The sequence below is a fragment of the Colossoma macropomum genome, unplaced genomic scaffold (genome assembly GCF_904425465.1).
Source record: "Colossoma macropomum unplaced genomic scaffold, Colossoma_macropomum, whole genome shotgun sequence".
NCBI lineage: Eukaryota > Metazoa > Chordata > Actinopteri > Characiformes > Serrasalmidae > Colossoma > Colossoma macropomum.
In genome coordinates, this window is record NW_023494802.1 from 40,697,331 (window position 1) to 40,717,889 (window position 20,559).

At 40.6% G+C, this 20,559-nt stretch overlaps 1 protein-coding gene across 1 annotated transcript in view; it reads right to left on the bottom strand.

Annotated features, from left to right (window-relative positions):
* Positions 1-264: 264 nt before the first annotated feature.
* LOC118822936 (cadherin-24) overlaps positions 265-20,559 on the bottom strand; it is a 107,001-nt gene continuing 86,706 nt past the window's right edge. Inside the window, 3 exon segments of the mRNA XM_036592262.1 lie at positions 265-355; positions 13,422-14,074; positions 16,423-16,810. Coding sequence (XP_036448155.1) covers positions 265-355; positions 13,422-14,074; positions 16,423-16,810 — 1,132 coding nt within the window.

The following is a 20,559-nucleotide window of genomic DNA, read 5'->3' on the forward strand; positions in this document are numbered from 1 at the left end:
AAGATGTTTGAGGTGTTTGGCTCTGTTTATCACATCTTTAAAGAGCTTGGACGGGGTCTGATCAACCCAAGGCTGTTTTTAACCTCTTTTTTCGGGAGCTTTAGGTCAAACAGAGCGAAGAACATCTGTGAGAAACTTTGAGAGGTTCATCAAAAACCATCCAGACAGTGTGAGTTCAGCACTGTCCATAGAAAATTATCGACCAATAGAATAGGAGCAGCCACACATGAGCCTAAAGTGATCAAAGTCAAGGCCAAGTGTGGGCTAGAGGGGTATGAAACCCCCCCAGAATCGGGCTGTGGAGCAGTAGGTCTCTGGAATGCTGGAGCTCCAGTACCTTTCTGGAGATCCAGAGCTAATCATTCAACATCACACTTTAAAAAATGAGAAGAGACAAATAAGATAAAAATACAATAAATAGAATAAAAAAAAAATAAAGAGCCAACTGAGATTAAGGGGCGGTAGGGAAGAAGGGTTGCGCCTGAAGCCCACCACTGTCTCTAAAGTCTTTTGCGTGTGGAGCAGCAGGTGGTTGGTGCTGCACCAGGACTCCAGCTGCACGACTTCGCCTCAACACCAAGCAGGTGTGGACAGCTGTGAGATCGCTGGGCTTCAAACTCACAATCTCCTGACATTGGGCTGAATTCTTAGGTCATTGCACCACATTATACTACATTACTTTTATGCTTTCAGCATTCAAGGACACAAAAATCTGAGTAGTTTAGGCTCTTGTGAGTGGTGCCTAAGACTTCAGCCCAACATCAGAAGGTTGTGAGTTTGAAGCCCAGCGATCTCACAGCTGTCCACATCTGCCTGGTGTTTAGGTGAAGTTGTACAGCTGGTGTCCTGGTGCAGCACCAACCACCTGCTGCTTAACACGCAAAAAAGACTGTAGATCGCTGGGCTTCAAACTCACAACCTCCTGATGTTGGGCTGAATTCTTATGCCATTGCACCACATTATACTACATTACTTTTATACTTATACAACATTTAAGGACACAAAAATCTGAGTAGTTTTAGGCTGTTGCGAGTGGTGCAATGGCCTAAGAATTCAGCCCAACATCAGAAGGTTGTGAGTTTGAAGCTCAGCGATCTCACAGCTGTCCACATCTGCCTGGTGTAGTGCCTGCCTGGTGAAGTTGTGCAGCTGGTCCCCTGGTGCAGCACCAACCACCTGCTGCTTAATACGCAAAAAAGACTGTAGATTGCTGGGCTTCAAACTCACAGCCTCCTGAGTTTCAGTTTCAGACTCTTGTGAGTGGTGGAGTCAGCTTTCACCCTTACCAGGAGGTTGTGAGTTTGAACCCCAGTGATGCCACAGCCATCCATAACTGGAATCCCAAAAAGGGGGCTGACTTTCATTTCTAACAGTGTGACCTCGCTAATGCTCTTGAGGGTGAATGCAAGCAAATACTCACAGCAATGTTCCAAGACCTAGTGTGAAGCCTTTCTAGAAGACTAGAGGCTGTGAATCCCAGAAGAATGTTGGATAAGATGGATGCACTTTGGATTTACTCTGGAAATGCATTGACTTTTCATACAAATATATGTGCAAACAGAAATCGAAGGTTCCCCAACTGTAACTCATCACTGCTTCGAAAAAACACAAATTCAAAGGTAAATTTTATTCAACTCTGATCCTCCAACTGTATTTAAATGGTGAATTCCATCAGGAGGTCGAGGAGGCCATTAAGGAGACGCAGTCTTTTCTGTTTTGAAATGCTAGTTAACAGAGGCGCCGTGAAAACATCTCTTGCTGATAAACCTTTCAGAGCAGCTTTCGATGATATCTGTGCTATTCTCTCATCACAACTCAGCCTTTAAAAGGATTAAAGTGTTGACGTGGCATCTACACCATTAGGAGGCCTGAGTGAAGAGGCTGCGGAGTGTCTGATTAACCTGAGGCTGTTATTAAAAATGAATTCATTTATTAAGGTGTAAACAAAGTCATTCAGAGTGGTTTCAGAGTCTGAGTTGTTCACAGTGGTGGTGATAGGAACCAGACGTCCACGTTATTACATGAAATGGTTATGAAAACAGTGCCTGATGTCATTATTTTACAACAGTTTTGAGAAGATTTCAGCCTAAAACACCTTTTAATAACCATTCATGTTGGTGGAGGGATATACGGGGGTCGTTGTGAGGCAAAATAGCTCCCAAAAAAACATATTTTCAGATTTTCCACTATTTTCCCATCATCAACATTCCATATAAACACTAGACTCATGTAGGTTCACTGGTGGTTTTGATAGTAAATAAAATGTCTATATTCGTGTTGTAGTCATGGGGACCCCTGGTTCCTATCAACACCACTGTAAAGACATCTGAACCATTTCACACCAAACCACTCTGAATAACTTAGCCACTCCCCTTTATGACCATTAAATAAGTTGAAGTAGCCAAGCTGATTGATCATTTTAATGATGTTCTCAAAGTGTACTGAGGACCAAGCCTTAACAAGCCAGTCTTTGGTAATTAACTGGCTTATAACAATATTATTAAGCAGTATCTATGGTGGATTAAGCTTTAAGTGTTAACAGTGTATTATACATCAGTTTGACTTCTGAAAGCAAATGATGGATAATTAACAACCAATTACAGGCTTGATTAGGCTTAATCAGAGGATAAGCGCTGCATAATGCTTAATACAATGTAGTTACTGCTTAATAATATAGTAATTACAGCCTGTTACTCGTGAAACACTGGTTTGTCAAGTTTTATAAGCTGATTATAAGGGCATTACCTTGTTTTCTTTTAAAACAGGCATTACTAGTTTTTCACCTTCTTACATGAGCGAAAACTTTCTAGAACTTTATTTCCATATAATTCTAATTCTACTTTATAGATGAGAAAGCTTAGCTTATGCTAATGCTGCTTGGTTAAGGGGTTTGTTTTACAAGAAAACTCCCTTATTATGCACTTATTAGGTCTTAACAAACCAGTATTTGATCTTTAACAGGCTAATTATGATGTTATTAAGTAGTAACTAGCGTGAATTGGGCTCTAAAGTTTCTAAAGTTTTGGATTCTGTGGTTAAAACTCACTGCAAGTCTTTACGAAACGTGCCACGTCAACCCGAAGCAGACTTTCTAAGAAGTTCCTCATTAGCGAGTTAACGTTAGCGATTCGTGACGTGTCTTAAGTGGAGTTTATTATATCTGAGATCAGAAAATTGGGGAACGTTCTGGATTGGAGAGCAGAGAGTGGAGACGGCCTATGAAGGAAACTCCCGCCGACGCCTACAGTCCCGTCTGATCTGGCCTTCGCCGCAGTGCCTGCGAGGCTCTGATCAAGGCTGAAGCTAAAACTACACTCCTCTGTATTTGAAAGATTGTATTTTTTTTTTTTTACCCTTAATCATTTATTTAGCAGCCTCTCTTCTCCTCGGCTACATGATTCATTCATTATGTGAAAAGGGGAGTCTGGGATAGCGCTGATAATACCTCCAAGCCCCGCTAGCTGATTCAGGGCTAACGGGCTTTCCCTGTGCTTTATTTTAGCGCGCTGTTCCCTCCAGCCTCCGCTAATGGCATTTCAGGTGTGAATCTAATATTAATAGAGGCCTCTCCATGCGGCGGGGTCGCCGGCCAGCCCTCTGGAGGAGGTGAACCTGTTTCTGACAGCGGGGCTGAACGGTGCTGAGGAACGAGTCTGTTTAATATATCATTATTTGACGGAACAAGAAGATATTTGGGGTCACATTATAGCAATAAATACTGTAATGTTTGACATAAACTGAAGGATATTGAGGTAAATGGTACATTGCAACATTTTCCGATAAACACTGAGATACAGTTGTGTGCAAAAGTTTTAGCTGTTAAATTGCGAGTTTTGTTGATTGTTTACAGACAATGCCCATACATTTGATGCTTTCAGCAAACTTTAGTGCACTAATTCTATTTATTTGCTTAGTTTAACCCCTAAAATCTCAGGCTTATTACATACTAAGGCTTATTGTTCAGTATCTACAGGGACTTCAGTGCAAACTGGCTCAGTTATTCTTAGGTTATAGAAGTGTGTAATAAAACTTTGGGCCCAAATATAACTTTTGGACAAAATATAATCATGTGTCATAACTTTAGCACTAAATAGTGCTAGTGAGTGTGCTTACCTGCACTCAACAATCCGATCATAATCTGATTTCCGCAGTTGTCTGATTATTCAAATGTTCATGTAAACAGCACACTCTGATTTCTTAGATCAGAGTAAGGTCTAGAAATCTGAGTAAGAAATCTGATAAAGAGGCTGGATTTTAGCTCAGTAATCAGATTTCTCAGTGCATGTGACTCTTACTCTGATTTCTTTCGGATTTCTCAGTCTGTATATGTGTGAAAACAGACTGCGGTACTGGAAATAAGCGAGCAGCGTCACCGCAAGACGCAGCAAAACACTTTTGGAGCGACGCTGAAACCAAATACATGCTTGATAAAAATGAAGGATTTCAATATTCTTCATCTTCTAGACGATGTTTGTTCATATTTTCAGGTAAAGTGACTCGATGTTAAAAAAAGCTAAATGAAGTTTGAGTTTTACATCACATTTACATGTCTTCTTCTGTGAGTTTATTGGCTGGTTGCAAAGCAGAAATCTGATTACTGTCTGACTCATGTAGACCCAGAGTTTCCCATTATCTGATTACTCAAGTGCATGTAAACGTGTTGATTGGATTACTGACAAAATCAGATTTTCTGCAGTTATCCGATTATTAACTGCATGTAAACACACACAATTAATGCTTTTTTCCCAATTTATTAAATTCAGCAAATAAACAGTAATTGGTGCAATAATTATTACTTACACTTAGAAAGTCAACAAAACATCTAATTAAACCAGGGGTGCGCAAACTTTTGCACACAACTGTATTTGTATTCCTAACAAATTGAAAACAGAACTTCGTCCCAAACTGAGCTAATTCTCACTCTAACAGTGGAGGAGCTTCGTTTTAGCTGTTGATTACTGTAATACTCGAATAAAGGCTGCATGATATGAACAACATACATCCTGCTATTGTGATATATATCACTGTGCAACACTCAGAGACCCCCTTCATTCATTTAATGTCCTCAAAACAGCTATTAAGTACAAGTTCTTCATCAGTCCTTTATAATGAACTTGTTAAGACTTTACAAACAGTACTTCATGATTAACTGGCTGTAATTACTATATTATTAAGCAGTAATTATGCTGTGTAAAGCATTATGCAGCACATATATACTCTGATTAAGCCTAATCAAGCCAGAAATTGATTGTTAATTATCCATCATTTGCTTTCAAAAGTCAAACTTGTGTATAAAACACTGATAATAATTATAAAGCTTAATTCACCTTAGATAGTGCTTAATAATATAGTAATAAGCCAATTAATTCCCAACTACTGTCTTGTTAACGCTTAACAAAGCACTAAATGGACATTTTAGATTAGTGGTCTTCACTGCACTTTGAGAATATCATTAAAGGTGTGTTATTCATCGTTCAGGAGATATTTAGATATAAGATAATACACTGGAGCTCATAAACTGTTTAAGAGCTTCTGAGACAATAGGGCTCCTAACAACCACCTGGAAGACCTGGTAGACCTGGGAATTTAAGGGGTTAATCATCATCTGAGGCCACGATATCATGATTTAAAATGTTGAGATGTTGATTGTAATCAGTGCAGCTCTGTCTGATGGAGGTAAGGCTCTGTTTCTCCTCCAGTTAAAGCTGCTAGGAAGGTTTTCTGATGTGTGATGCTGTCAGAGGCCGCAGTGCCTGGAGGAGTGCGTGATTCAGTCTCCCTCTCTCTCTCTGTCTCTCTCTCTCTCTCTCTCTCTCTCTCTCGCTCCAGGATAAACATCACATGCTTTCCCTCTTAGTTGAAAGGCACAATTTTTGTGCATCCTCAAAATAGACGTGGTAGAACAGCCAAAACATCACTTCACATTTAACCGCTGCATAAACTCACTCTAGTTATTTTTTAGACCAACTGTAAACGCCAGCTGCCCTTCACACTTTGTGAACATATGGTGATGAATGGACCAATAGAAATGCTCCAAAACTAAGAGGAATTCCACCCATTTTTCTAAATTTCTGGTTGAGATGTAAACAGAGTCGTTCAGAGTGGTTTGGTGTGAAACGCTCTGTTCTACAGAAACTCACAGAGTCAGAACTGTTCACAGTGGTGGTGATAGGAACCAGACGTCCACCTCTAAAAGCTCCTCACAGAGAGTTATTACAGGAAATGGTTATGAATTCACTGCCTGATGACTGAGACACTGTTTTATGGTAGTTTTGAGAAGATGGGCTTACAAACTTGTTTTAAAATCAATTCACTAATTTACCATCATCAATATTCCTTCAGTTTATATTGACCTAGAAGGTCTTGCTTAAGCATTTAAAGCTCTAAACTAGAAGTCTGTTTTTTCAGTCCCGCTCCTGCCCACAACGAAACGTTTAGTCCCGTTCCCGCCCGCAATTCCGTCAAGGCAATATCTGACACAGTCTGTTCACTAATACATTATTCTCTGCTGAAATAACACGGCAGTCGTGGTCATCAGGCTCACTGTGAGTCACTTCACCAAGCGATGTTCATTCCCAGTAAACACAAAACAGGAATTAAACCACAGAGCGGTTATATTGCGTGTTTTGCTAGGCAGCTGTGGCCGTCAGACTGAAGGATCCATGTCTCTGTAAGCTTTGCGTGTTCATGTGATTGGCTGCTTCGCAGGTCCTTAGCATGAGTTCATTTGTTTTAATTGTTACTGTTATCATTTATATTGTTTATATGATTTAGTGATTGTTCTACTTTATTTAGGCTACTCATTCATTTGTGGGATTTCTTCAGCCTGTTCCCACCTGCAGTGGGTTGGTTTTCGGCCCGCTCCCTGTGCACTGAAAATTAGTCGCGTGTATTGTATTGTGGTGGGTCCCAGCAGGAATCTGGGGGAGTGCAGACCTCTATTCTAAACAGCCAAAATCCATCATATCTTACTGATCTGTTGAAGCGTTATAGCCCACTCAGACCACTCTGGCTTACTGTGAACCCCTAGATCAGGGTCGGCAACTCAAATGTTAAGAAGAGCCATTTTGTCCATTTAATAAAAATCAAACCATCTTGGGAGCCACAAGATTTTATGTCCATTTTACCATCTTGTGAATGTGTCTCAGTGTGTGCTGATGTACCAGTATCGGCTAAAAAGTATAGTATAAACCAAAACTCAGACTTACTGAGCTCTGCTTTAAACTTTAGTTCAGCTGTAGCTGCTTTTCTCGCATCTCCAGCAGGAAACTTTTCCTCAAAAGTGAAATAGTTTATTGTAAAATGTCTCTCAACATTCGGCTGAAGTCGCTTCTCATTTGCCAGCTTCTCGTTCAAATTCTCCCTCTCCACCTTAAATAGTGCCTAAGGTTCCAGAATGTAACTGCTGCACCATTTAAGGTGGAACGGGACAATTCGAACAAGAAGCTGGAGAACCAGAAGCTCTTCAGCTTCGTGACTTCGTGATAAGTCCATTCATCTCCAAATTATTGATGTTTGTCTTTTCGTTAGCTACTAGCTAGGCAAGATTGATGTCTGTGTTGCTATGGTGACCAGCAGTCTGCGCTGATCTTCAGGGTTAAAGGGTGAATCAGCAGTTCTACATTAACTCCAGAGTTTAAGACCATTTATTGTTAAACTGTGTTGAACGACCAGCAGAGCTTTATTTTACTGTAAAGGAGGATTATTTTATTTTTACCTACTAATCTGATTCTGCTGTGGAGCCGAAACAAGACAGTAAAAGAGCTGCGTGTTGCCGACCGCTGGACTAGGATCTTTTCCAGCTCAGTCAGTGAAAAGTCAAGAATCCTTGAATAGCATTACAGCTCAATAGGTGGTTTTAATCCAATTAAAGCATATAGATTTAGACTTTTTTGGCTTTCGCATTATGGCTCATTGTCTTTTTGTAGCTTATTAGCATTATTATTATTACTATCCCATATAAAATCTCAGAAGACACGTGTAGGTCCACTGCTGGTTCTGGACAGTACATTAAATGTCTATATTAGCTCATTTGTGACTGGATTATACAGAAACGTTGACAAATTGGCAGAATTAAATAAAGCAACTTCACATAAACATCAGTATTAGAGAACATTTAGTTCTAGACACTAATATTTCATGTTCTGGGCTTTTAGCAGGAGTGAAGTTACAGTCTTTTATGGCGACGGTGCTGCTTCATTTGTGCGAGTGTGCACTGCTCGGAAAGAAAATGTGGAGATTAGTGGTAATTAGGCAGCTTCGCCTCTTCATGTCACCTAGCAACCTGCTCTGGATGGTCAGATAGCTGCTCTGCTGGCAGGCTTGTGGCTTTCAGCAGCTTTATTTGCCTTCAGGTCATCAGCACAGGCTAAGATACAGATCAGACTGCACTGACCAGTCCTCACTCTAGCTCTGTCAGATAGGAAGAGAGGGTGTGGTACTGATTGTAATTACATGATAATAATAATAATACATGCTTAATAGTGCTTTTTTATGTCATTTTCCCTCCAGATAAACAGACCTAATTATAGTCATAGGCTCCATTTCCCAGCATGCATCACTCCATAATCATCTCCTTGCCCTGTGGTGGAATGATTATATAGGGCTACGTAGACCACTCAGGGTTTACTGGACTGGTCATTTTGTACTCATTCGGTTTCCTTCAACCTCGCTTAGCCCTTAGAAGTCACAGCTATTGCTGATAACAAAGGATGTTGTAATTTCATATACATTGTTTCTCACTTGTAGCTGGTGGTTCGGGTGGGACGCCGGAATGCACTGGAAAACCTTTCCAGGGATGAAAGTCGGATCTTTCGTAATCTAGGAATTTGTTTTTGTACGTAAACCTGCATGTAGATGCTTTATACTGTTTCTAAAGCATCTGCACAGACTAAACCAGTGCTAAACACACCTCAAGTCCAGCCTACACCTGTTCAGCCAATGGAAAGCGGCGGTCCGGCTGGGCCCACCCACCCAGTCGCCATGGTAACGCTTTCTGCAGCCGTCTGTCCATGTGTTGGGAAGGTGAGGTTGTTTTCTTTCTAGTTTCATTTGAATATTGTTAGAATTTCCATGGAATTAATCATTTTTGATGAGTTTGTTGAAAATTCCTAATTATGAACCGATAAATTAGCCTATTAGTCAATGTGAACTGAAAGGGAAGTAATGCTGGACTGATTAATACTGAGCTGCATAGCCCACTGCAATCACTGCATGTTAGATATCTAAACATAGTTTTATGCAACAGTTCAGGCACCCCTGGTTTTGCTGAAAATAGGTGATTTTCCTGGACAATTTCTATTTATTCGCTGACATACTGGAAAAAATGTAAACATATAATATGAGATGTGTCATAACTTTTGCACAGGCCACATTTTATGGTTTCATTTTTGGTAACTCTTTACTTGGAGTGGTTCTTTAGTAGATGATAATAAACTGATAAATACACTGATTATCAGTAACACATCATCATATCAGTGAAGTAGCAGTAGTGAAGCATCTGAACACACTGAAGTAAATGTCTTGTAGATGTTCGGTTGATACATTACTTACATTAAGTAGATGTGTTGCTAATATGTTACTTCCATTACGCAAAACCTAACCTTACCATCCTTAACCCAACACCTAACCCTAAACCTGGCCCTAATCCTAACCCTAACCTTAACCTCAACCCAAAACCTAATCCTAACCTTAACCTCAACCCAAAACCTAACCCTCCGGGCTAAAGACCACTCAGCTTGTTATCAGTGCACAGTTCAAAAGCCAGCATTCATGATAGTATAGGGGTGCATTAGTGCACATGGTATGGGTGACATGCACATCTGTAAAGGCACCATTAATGCTGAACGATATATACAGGTTTTGGCAACATAAGCTGCCATCCAGACGACGTCTTTTTCAGGGAAGGCCTTGATTGTTCCAGCAAGACAATGTCAAACCACATTCTGCACGTATTACAACAGCATTGCTCCGTATTAAAAGAGTCTAGCTGCTAAACTGACCTGCGTGCAGTCCAGACCTGTCACCACTGAAAACATTTGGCACATTATGAAATGAAAAATACAACAAAGGAGACCTTAAACTGATGAGCAAAACAATAACATTTCTCAGTTTCAACTTTTGATATGTGGTCGTATGTAGTATTTTCCTTTAAAAATATGGTTTTCATGATTTGCTCATCATTGCATTCTATTTTTGTTTACATTCTGCACAGCGTCCCAACTTTTTTGGAAATGAGGCTGTCGAAGAATCTGTTAGGGGTGCTAATTTATCACAGAGGTGTTTTTTACTTGGTCTTTTTACATTTGTGGTCCCAACTGAATGTCTGACATCAAAAGAAAGAAAAACGTGGAATTGCAAACTTGAGCGTGTCGATACGGAATGTAAATAAAATGTAAATTCCATTATGTAGTTATGATGTAATTACATAATAGTGAAATGAAGGTATTAAGTCAAGGCCTCTAAGCGAAGCATAGTAATAATAACAACAGGCGCTTAACTAAAAACGCTCAGTCTGGCTGTGTTCTTCTTTTTCGGCTGCTCTGACTCATCGATTGGATTTATTTCATAATTTAAAATGCGATATTCCGAGAGAAAATGCAGCACAACACAGAATCTCATCATTTATTTCCGCTGTGGCTCCAAAGGAAACTCCAGTTTAGCTCAGTTTAAATTGAATTGGCCTGAACATGCTGTGAGAAAGAAATGGCTCAGGAGTCCTGAAGAATCTGCTGCAGGTCACAGTTTCCTGTTTATTGTACACCAAAAAAACAAAAACACCAGCAGAATGGGGGAACTAAGCCCTCGTGCCAGAATCAGTGAAAAAGCCTCCATAGTAAATCTAAACTCTACAGTCACATATAGACAAATAACCAATAACAAACTCTGATCATCATATCTGTTCAACAATACAGTGATATTTACATATATACACAGGAAATAATGACATCTATTTTCATCCGTAGCTTAAAGGGGAGACGGAGGAGGAACTTAAACGGGTGTTTTCACTCGAGGAATCTACTGTTTTGGGGTTTGCGTTGCATAGTGTGTGACAGGGCGGGGCAGCCTGGACAAAACCATCCTGAACCTCAACCAGCGTCCAGATCCTCGTTCGCCTCAGCTTCAGTCCGGTTAGCCTGCAGAGCGAGTAGCTTCTGTGCTCATTTTTTACGCACCGGCCAGTTCCGATGAGCTGCAGTTCAGATGGTCATAATATTTGCAACGAGGTGTGGAAATTAAAGGAGAAACCATTTCCAACACCCTCGAGATCTGATGCCGCTTTATGGTCACTTAAAGCAGAGCTGGAAGGCCTTAAAGGAATAATCTGGCAAAAAATCTCATTTACACTTTACACCAAGTACAGTCCATCAATCATCTGCCCACACTGTTGTAAAGAAGTGATTTCATTTGGCTCAGCATGAGGCTAAACTATACAGAAGAAAAGAAAGCAATGAAAGCAGAAATTAAGACACATCATCGGTTTTATGACAATGAAAGGTCTACTTAATAACGTGCTACAGCACCTTTAGAGGGCGACGGTGAGTAAGGTGTGTTTATTTGAGATCAAGCTGGAAACTCTCCTTAAAGCTTCAGCCATTGAGAAAGGGAGTTTTAGGCATTTCGCTTCGCATCGTGCCTAACAACACCCTTCCCCGTGATAAAATTCATGTGCATGCTCATCACACAAGGATACCGACGCTGGATTACACTCAATTTCTGTTGTTGAGCAGGTTGAAAGAAGTTTTAGGGATCAATGTTCATGGAAAAGATTTGGGTGACTATTGACTTCTAGTGTTTGTTAAGTACATTAGCCATGCGGCTCCAGGCCTAAAGTAAAGAAGCCCAGTTTGGACATCAAACCTGTCTTGATTGAGCGACTAGATCTGAGCGTAAAGTTGTGTAAATTTGATATTTTGCTGAACTGTTGCTTTAACCACAACACAGACGCATCTTCTTCCAGTTCGGAAACATGAAGTGTCATCATGGAACCGTTTGCCCATTCGGTCAGTACCAGGCTGAAAGGGTGGAGCTTCAGAAAAGTCGAGATTCAGGATGGTTCAGTTTCCAGGTGGAGGGTGGAGGGCGAAGGGCTTCGGTCGAGCCTAAACGAGGGCGGACAGCGGATCGACAGTGTGCTCAGCTAGATCAGGTAAAGCTCTGGGACTCACAAGCGAGGACAAAAGACGTCGGGAGGAGTTTAAGAAGTCATGCGGGCTAAAAAGAGTCGCCGTGGGAGGCCGACGTGACCTTGTAAAAGCAGCGCTGCAGTATTATTCGTACTCTCTCCAAAACCATTTGAACCTAATTGGGTTTCTGCTCCTTTAAGCGGGAGCAGCTTTTTTTTTTTATTAATACATAAACATCAATATTCATACGTCGGGGACAGTGCATTTTTCATGAGGCCTATTTTTCAAACAATGCAGCTCGCAGGGCCTAAAATCAATATTTCAGATATGAGATGTTTCGTAACTTTGGCTGGGAGTGCAAGAGTGAATTATTTATGCAAATGTAATGGGAGATTGTGGAGAGCGACAGCTCCCGCACCTCTCGTGGTGTAGCAAGAGCTCGGTGAGAATGTTCGTGTGCTACGTCTGTGCTTGTGTGAGAAACTGAAAGGAAACTCCAGCGAATTTTTAAAAATTCTGCATAATTGAATGGATGAGATGTAAACAGAGTGATTCAGAGTGGTTTGGTGTGAAATGGTTCAGATGTCTTTACAGCGGTGGTGATAGGAACCAGGGGTCGCCATGACTCTTCTGAGCTTTATATGTAAATTAGTGATTCATCTGAAAAATAAGGGACTATTTGTCCTGATATTTGTGCCTTCATAACATTACGTTTCATGTAAGAACTCTCTGTGACGGAGCTTTTAGAGGTGGACGTCCGGTTCCTATCACCACCACTGGCTCTAGTTTCCCCGAAATGCCGCATTCCGCACCGAACCGCTCGGAGTGACTTTGCTTACATATCAATTATGCAGAAATTTAAAAGAAAAAGTCAGTGGAACTCGTCTTTATGTAGAATCGCTAAAGATTCTCTCCGCCTGCTTCTTCTGGAGCTCCTTTCCAACAGTTTTATTATACTATTATATATTAAATTCTAATAATAATTGCTTTTGAATTACCACAGCAGGAATTATCACCACTTCTTCCAGTATACATTCCCTAGAGCGCCTCGCTCTCTCTCTTTTCGCCTTTATCTCGCTGTTCTCTGAAGAGAATTCATCCTTTATTCCCTCCGTCCCACTCCTTCCTGCCTGTCTCTATGGCTCGGCTTCGTCTTTAGTGTCTTCTTGCGTCTTCTCCTCCGTTCTCTCCTCCTCGGTGTGCTTCTTTTCCTCCTCCTCCTCCTCCTCCTCCTTTTCCTCTTTTTTCCCCTCCTCCGTTTCCCTCTCTCTGAAGATCTCCAGCAGCTTGTGAAACTTGGGCCCCCAGTCTTTTATCTCCTCCCCCTCCATCCCTCGCTCGCCCTCGCTCTCCAGGGAGCTGAGGGAGGTGGCCTGCGATCCCGCCCCCTCCAGCCCGTACGTCTGCAGCGAGTCGTACGGCGGCTGCATGGGGTCGAAAGTCACCTGGGCCAGGCGGTGCTGCAGGAAGTCGCCCATCCTGTGGGTTAGAGGGTTAGCCCCGCCCCTCCCGGGCCCAGGCCCCTGCCCATCTCGCCTGCCTAGGCCCCACCTACCCATGTACAGCCCCGCCCCTCCAGGGCCAGGGAAAGGCATCACCACCCGCTGAGCGAAGTCCCGCCCTGCTAGAGCGTACACGCCCACCAAATCGCCCGCTTTGGGGTACAAACAAGTAGTTCCGGCTAAAGGTATCACTCCGCCGCCTCTCAGCAGGGTCCCCTCCATTGTTCTGAACGGCGCCGAGGTTTGGCTGGTGTTGATGGGAGCCTCCGTGGGCGTGTGCGTGGAGGGCGTGTCGTCCGTGGCGACGGTGGACACGATAGTGGAGGTCGAGGAGGCGTGTGCGGCGGAGGTGTGGTGGGTCAGCGATCCGGCTGAGTGACCGGCGGAGCTGCTGGAGTCGCTCTGACTGGAGCTCTGAACCACCGGAGCCTGGTCAGAGGTCAGAGACTGGACAGAGAGAGAGAAGGCAGGGAAAAAGAGGAAGAGAGACATTAATCCTTGGTCACAGTTATCACCGCCATAATAAAAGCATGCTGTAATTTTATTAAGGCTGCCAAAAGTGCATTTTCCAGGCTGAGGTCCAGCTGCAACAAGCTTTATGTTGCTATGATAGAATCCATAGCCCTCATGTCCAAATACCTTCAGCACCTTCAGCTGGGCAGCGCTGTGGGGGAACTATGGATAAATCAATGAGCAGCAAACTAATTAAAGAAAGTGGAAAGAGGCTCCAGCTCCCTCTCGAGAACCTCCACTGTAACAAGAATATATGAGCTGTATGAACGAGAAAGAGAGGCTACAGTCATGGAGGAGCTGAACCATCGACTGCATTCGTTATATGGCCAAATGTATGTGGAGCTCAGTGACTTTCAGCATCACACTGTCATGGGATGCCACCTTCACCACAAGTCAGTCTGTGAAATGTCTGTCCTGCTAGATCTGCCCCAGACAACTGTAAGTGCTATCACTGTGAAACTGAATCATATAGGAGCAACAGCAGCTCAGCCATGAAGCAGAAGACCACTCAAGCCCATAGGGTGGGGTCTGTCTTCAGTCACATCACTCACTACAGAGTTCTAGACTGACATCAGATTTGCTGATGCAGCATTAGTTATGTATGTTATTAGCTTTAAATAGTATAGTAAAATGACTGTAGTAGCTCCTCTACAGCAAACAACCTAAAATAAAAGTCCCTGGTGACGGAAGGCAATGCTGACAGTACAGAGACCTTCAGTACAGGGTAAATTAGGTTTGGTCAGTCTATAAAAATAAACAGCAGAATAATTAAGGCATTACAAGATCTCTACATATGCAAATTAGATAAATACCCAGCCAATGATTAATGCACGATTTATGGAAAGATTGACTTCATGATGCAGTTAATTGATAATCTGTTAACGAAACTAGCGATTAGTAATTGATTTATTAATTCATTCATTCATCAATTAATTCATTTTCACTCATGCATTTATTTGTTTATGCATTCTTTTCTTAATTAACTAATCAATTAATGCCTGACTGACTGACAGATTGGTGTTCAGTTCATTCATTTGTTTGTTTATTTAAAGTCATCGTTTGTTCACTCATTCATCATTAATTTCATAATTAACTTGTTAAAGAATGCAGGATTATTATTGTTAATCATGTTTTTTCCAGTAATGAACTGATTTCTTTGTTTAACCATTCATCTATTCATGTGTTTGTTAGTTAATATATTCATTTACACATTTGTTCAGTTATTTGTTATGTTTTATTCATTTTTAAATAGTTGATTCATTCGCTAATTAAGTAATTAATTCAATTTCTTCATTAATTTATTTCTTTTTTAACTAATTTGATTTAATTTTTAACTAATTAACCAGTGGATGACTAACTCACTGTGTTTAGCTCAATTAATAATTAACTCAATTGTTCATTCATTCATTCTTTTGCTTGTTAGGTCTTTCAGTCGTTTTTGTTCTTTAATGAAATTCTTAATGAACTAATTAAGCAATGCATGACTGATTTACTGATTGTTGATTAAATAATTCAATTAGTTTAATTAATTATTTTGTTCATTTCTTCATGTAATTTTGTTTCATTTTAATTCATTCATTTATTTACACATTTGTTTATTCGTTTAATTATTCGTTATTACATAATTATTTAATTACTCATTTAATTATTCAATTTGTTTTGACATCATTGATGATAAATTGACTTTTAATGAATGAATTCTTTATTCTTTCGTTCATACATTTGTTATTTCATTCATTAATTCACCAGTTATTTGTTCATTCACTCATTCGTTTGTTCATTTATTCGTTTGTTCATTTGTTCATTTCAGTACTTCGTACATTAGTCTTTTAGTCCATCAACTAATGCATCATTCATTCATTCATTCATTCATTCATTTGTTTGTTCATTTGTTCATTTCAGTACTTCATACATTAGTCTTTTAGTCCATCAACTAATGCATTGTTCATTCATTCATTCATTCATTCATTCATTCATTTGTTCATTCATTCATTCATTCGTTTGTTCATTTGTTCATTTCAGTACTTCATACATTAGTCTTTTAGTCCATCAACTAATGCATCATTCATTCATTCATTCATTCTTTCTTTCATTCATTTGTTTGTTTGTTCATTTGTTCATTTCAGTACTTCATACATTAGTCTTTTAGTCCATCAACTAATGCATCGTTCATTCATTCATTCATTCCTTCATCTGTTCATTTCAGTCCTTCTCGTGATGATCAGCACTGAATACTGAATTCTTCATAATAAAGTGTGACAGATGTCTGATTTGCTCCTCACCTGATCCTGACAGAGAGTCTGACTCTCAGAGACGACCTCACTTCCTGTCTCGCTCTCTTTCAGGTTGTTCTCAGCAGAACTCTCGGTTCCTTGGTGCTCGTCTCCGGTTCTGCTCTGGTCGGTTCTCTTGGACAGCTCCGCCAGGCCCGTGAACACACATCCCGGATCCAGGGGTCCGCAGTCCTGCGTCTGCGCGCTGGGGAGCGTGTAGGTCAGTTTGGTGAGGTCCCGGCGGGAGTCGAACGGGCCGATCCGGTCTCGGACCGCCGGCAGGGTGTGTATGCTGTAGCAGAACCGCCCGTACAGCGGAGCGGAACCGGGCCGCTGGGGGTCCACCCCGGGGGCCTGAGCCCAGCTGTACATCCTGTCCAGGTTCTCCTGGGAGTAACTGTGGGACGAGTGAAGACCACGACCATCAGCACAGCAGCAGGGCAGCCTAGTCTAGTCCACTCTAATTAGCCAATGCTAATGCTAAGTGGGTGAGCCTGCCACTCATTTTAGCTGCTAGCGCTCCTCGTTAGTCTGTTATAATTACTTCACATGCGGCCTAACGACTTTTTAAGGCTCAGTACACGTGTTCAATTATGTTGGCTCAGCCTCATCCGAGGCGAGTCCAGTGCCAAGTGCGCTAATGCTAAGTAGGTTAGCTTGTCAAGCAGCCAAAGGTTTTTTCACTCATAACATTACTTTACAGGGCTACCTGGCAGCTTCCTCATCATTAGATTCCTGCCCTGCGGATATCAAAGGTTGGGAAAAACAGTTCTGGAATCTGTATTTTTTTCCACAAAAGTAAGAAAAAATGAAAAGATTTTGTTAGCATGAAGCTAATTATCCTCCCTTAGCCAGCTGTGATCATTTGCCATGTTGTCTAATAACTTTTTACAGCTGAAAACATGCACATGTTTAATAATGAAGGCTGGATTCCATCCAGGACAAATCCAGAGCCAAGAGGAATACGTTTGTGCTAATGCTAAGTAGGCTAGCGTGTTGTGCGCTCATTTAAAGGGAATGCCTGGCCTTCTTTCGAGTTTTCTTGCTGTACCTTTTTCAGTTCTGTGAAAAAAATTAACTGCCAAAGTTTGGTTAGCATAAAACGGCTATCGAACATTAGCCAGCTATGACCTCATCGCCTTTTTACTTTTACAGCTGAACACAGGCACGTTTAACGATACGCTAGATTCCATTAGTGAAACGTGTGCTAAAGCTAAGTAGGTTAGCCTTTCAGCTTAGTACAGATTTCTCTCTTACAACCTTACTGACATTTAGCTCCCTGACCAGCTTCCTCATCATTAGACCTGTCGAAGTTTACATTTTCTCACTGTTTTAGGAAAATATGAGCAAAAGTTTAGTTAGCATAAAGGGTAACACTTTCTATGAATGTCGCATTTGTAAGCATCTATAAACACATTTATAACATGTTATAATGTTTTCATAAGGCATTATAAGCGTGGTTATAAATATTTATTAAAAAAATTACACTGAATTACACTTTATAGCCATGTTTATTATATATTATGAATTGTTAATATAATGCATTATAAATAGTGTTAATAACATGTTATACTGTCAGTGCCAAAGAAGTCAGTCCCAGCTTGGAGAGCGTAAAGACAAATACCAAGCTAACAGTGGTGTACATTACCTTTCCCACATTAGGTAAAACACTGATGGCAGCTCTAGTTTAAACTCTGACATTTGAAGCCTGTAATGTGCTTTATTATGTATGTTTTAGTGTTTCAGTAAATCCTTCAGTAAATACTTCAACTTGCAGCCTCACTCTGAACACTGGAGGAGGCTTTAGTACAGTACGCTTCACTTTACTTAGAGCGGACAAATACAACTTATGAGCTCTTATAACTTGTTATGATCAGTACTTATAATGTATTATGTTAACAATTCATAATGCATAATAAACATGGCTATAACATATAATTCATTTTTATAAATATTTATAGCTATGTTTATAATGCCTTATGAATGCATTATAACATGTCATGAATGTGTTTATAGATGCTTACAAAGTTCATAGAAAGTGTTACCGCATAAAGCAGCTATGCGCTAACCTGTTGCGTATTCTTGAACACTGAGCTTCCTGTTCATCAAAGTGTCTGACCCTTAAATACAGTAAGTTATTGGAAGCTGACGAAGAAAACATGATAATATTTGTATTAATCCCTTCAAATTCCAGGCTTATTACATACTAAGGCTTATTATTCAGTAACTACAGGGACTTCAGTGCAAACTGCAAACTGAAATTGAGCTATTCTGAGGTCATAGAGGTGTGTGGTAAATCTTTGGGTCCGGGCCATTTAAATGGTTAAAAGCAATTCAGAAAAGTTAGATTTGTCCAAACTATCGACAGACAGAGCAAAGCCAAAGCCAAAAAACTCACATTTATCTAAAAAGAAAACCTAAAGGTTTAGAAATAAATCCAATGTAATGTTACAAGGCAGGTTTTGGCAGCTTCAGTACAGCTGCAGTTACACAACAGCGTTCTGTCTTCTGTTTGACAGTTCAGGCCTTTTAAAGCCTGACAGGATTTAGAGCTGCAGCAGGTAAAATAAACTCTAAACACAAGTTTGGGGAAGTTGGGGCCGGAAAAGTTTTCTCCCGTCCTGAAAAGATGCTGCCGGTCAAACTGGGGGTTTTCTTGCAACATTAGGAATTTTGAACATACTGGATTAAAATCACTCCACAATTATTACTGTCAGACTGTAAAACTGCACACACTGCAGATTCATACTGGATTAAAATCGCTCCACAATTATTACTGTCAGACTGTAAAACTACACACACTGCAGATTCATACTGGATTAAAATCGCTCCACAATTATTACTGTCAGACTGTAAAACTACACACTGCAGATTCATACTGGATTAAAATCACTCCACAATTATTACCGTCAGACTGTAAAACTACACACACTGCAGATTCATACTGGATTAAAATCGCTCCACAATTATTACCGTCAGACTGTAAAACTACACACACTGCAGATTCATACTGGATTAAAATCACTCCACAATTATTACCGTCAGACTGTAAAACTGCACACACTGCAGATTCATACTGGATTAAAATCGCTCCACAATTATTACCGTCAGACTGTAAAACTACACACACTGCAGATTCATACTGGATTAAAATCACTCCACAATTATTACCGTCAGGCTGTAAAACTGCACACACTGCAGATTCATACTGGATTAAAATCACTCCACAATTATTACCGTCAGGCTGTAAAACTACACACACTGCAGATTCATACTGGATTAAAATCGCTCCACAATTATTACCGTCAGACTGTAAAACTGCACACACTGCAGATTCATACTGGATTAAAATCGCTCCACAATTATTACCGTCAGACTGTAAAACTACACACACTGCAGATTCATACTGGATTAAAATCACTCCACAATTATTACTGTCAGACTGTAAAACTGCACACACTGCAGATTCATACTGGATTAAAATCACTCCACAATTATTACCGTCAGACTGTAAAACTACACACTGCAGATTCATACTGGATTAAAATCGCTCCACAATTATTACCGTCAGACTGTAAAACTACACACACTGCAGATTCATACTGGATTAAAATCACTCCACAATTATTACTGTCAGACTGTAAAACTGCACACACTGCAGATTCATACTGGATTAAAATCACTCCACAATTATTACTGTCAGACTGTAAAACTGCACACACTGCAGATTCATACTGGATTAAAATCACTCCACAATTATTACTGTCAGACTGTAAAACTACACACTGCAGATTCATACTGGATTAAAATCGCTCCACAATTATTACAGTCAGACTGTAAAACTACACACACTGCAGATTCATACTGGATTAAAACACTGGCTCTCCACAGTCATCACTCCACAGAAACAGCCCCGGTAGTCCAGCTGTAATCGGTCTTCAGCCGAGTGTGTATGTTTGAAAAGCCACGTTCAGCCCTACTTATGACTCTATCCTGTGAATTCCCATCTGCAGTGGAGCTAAATGAAGGGTTCTGCTCCAAGTCTTTACACACCAGACTAATTATCATTCATTTTCACTGCAGCTGTTAGCTTATAGTGTCTGAAGGGCAAATTCTGTATAACTGAAATGACTTTTTCTCTTCTGC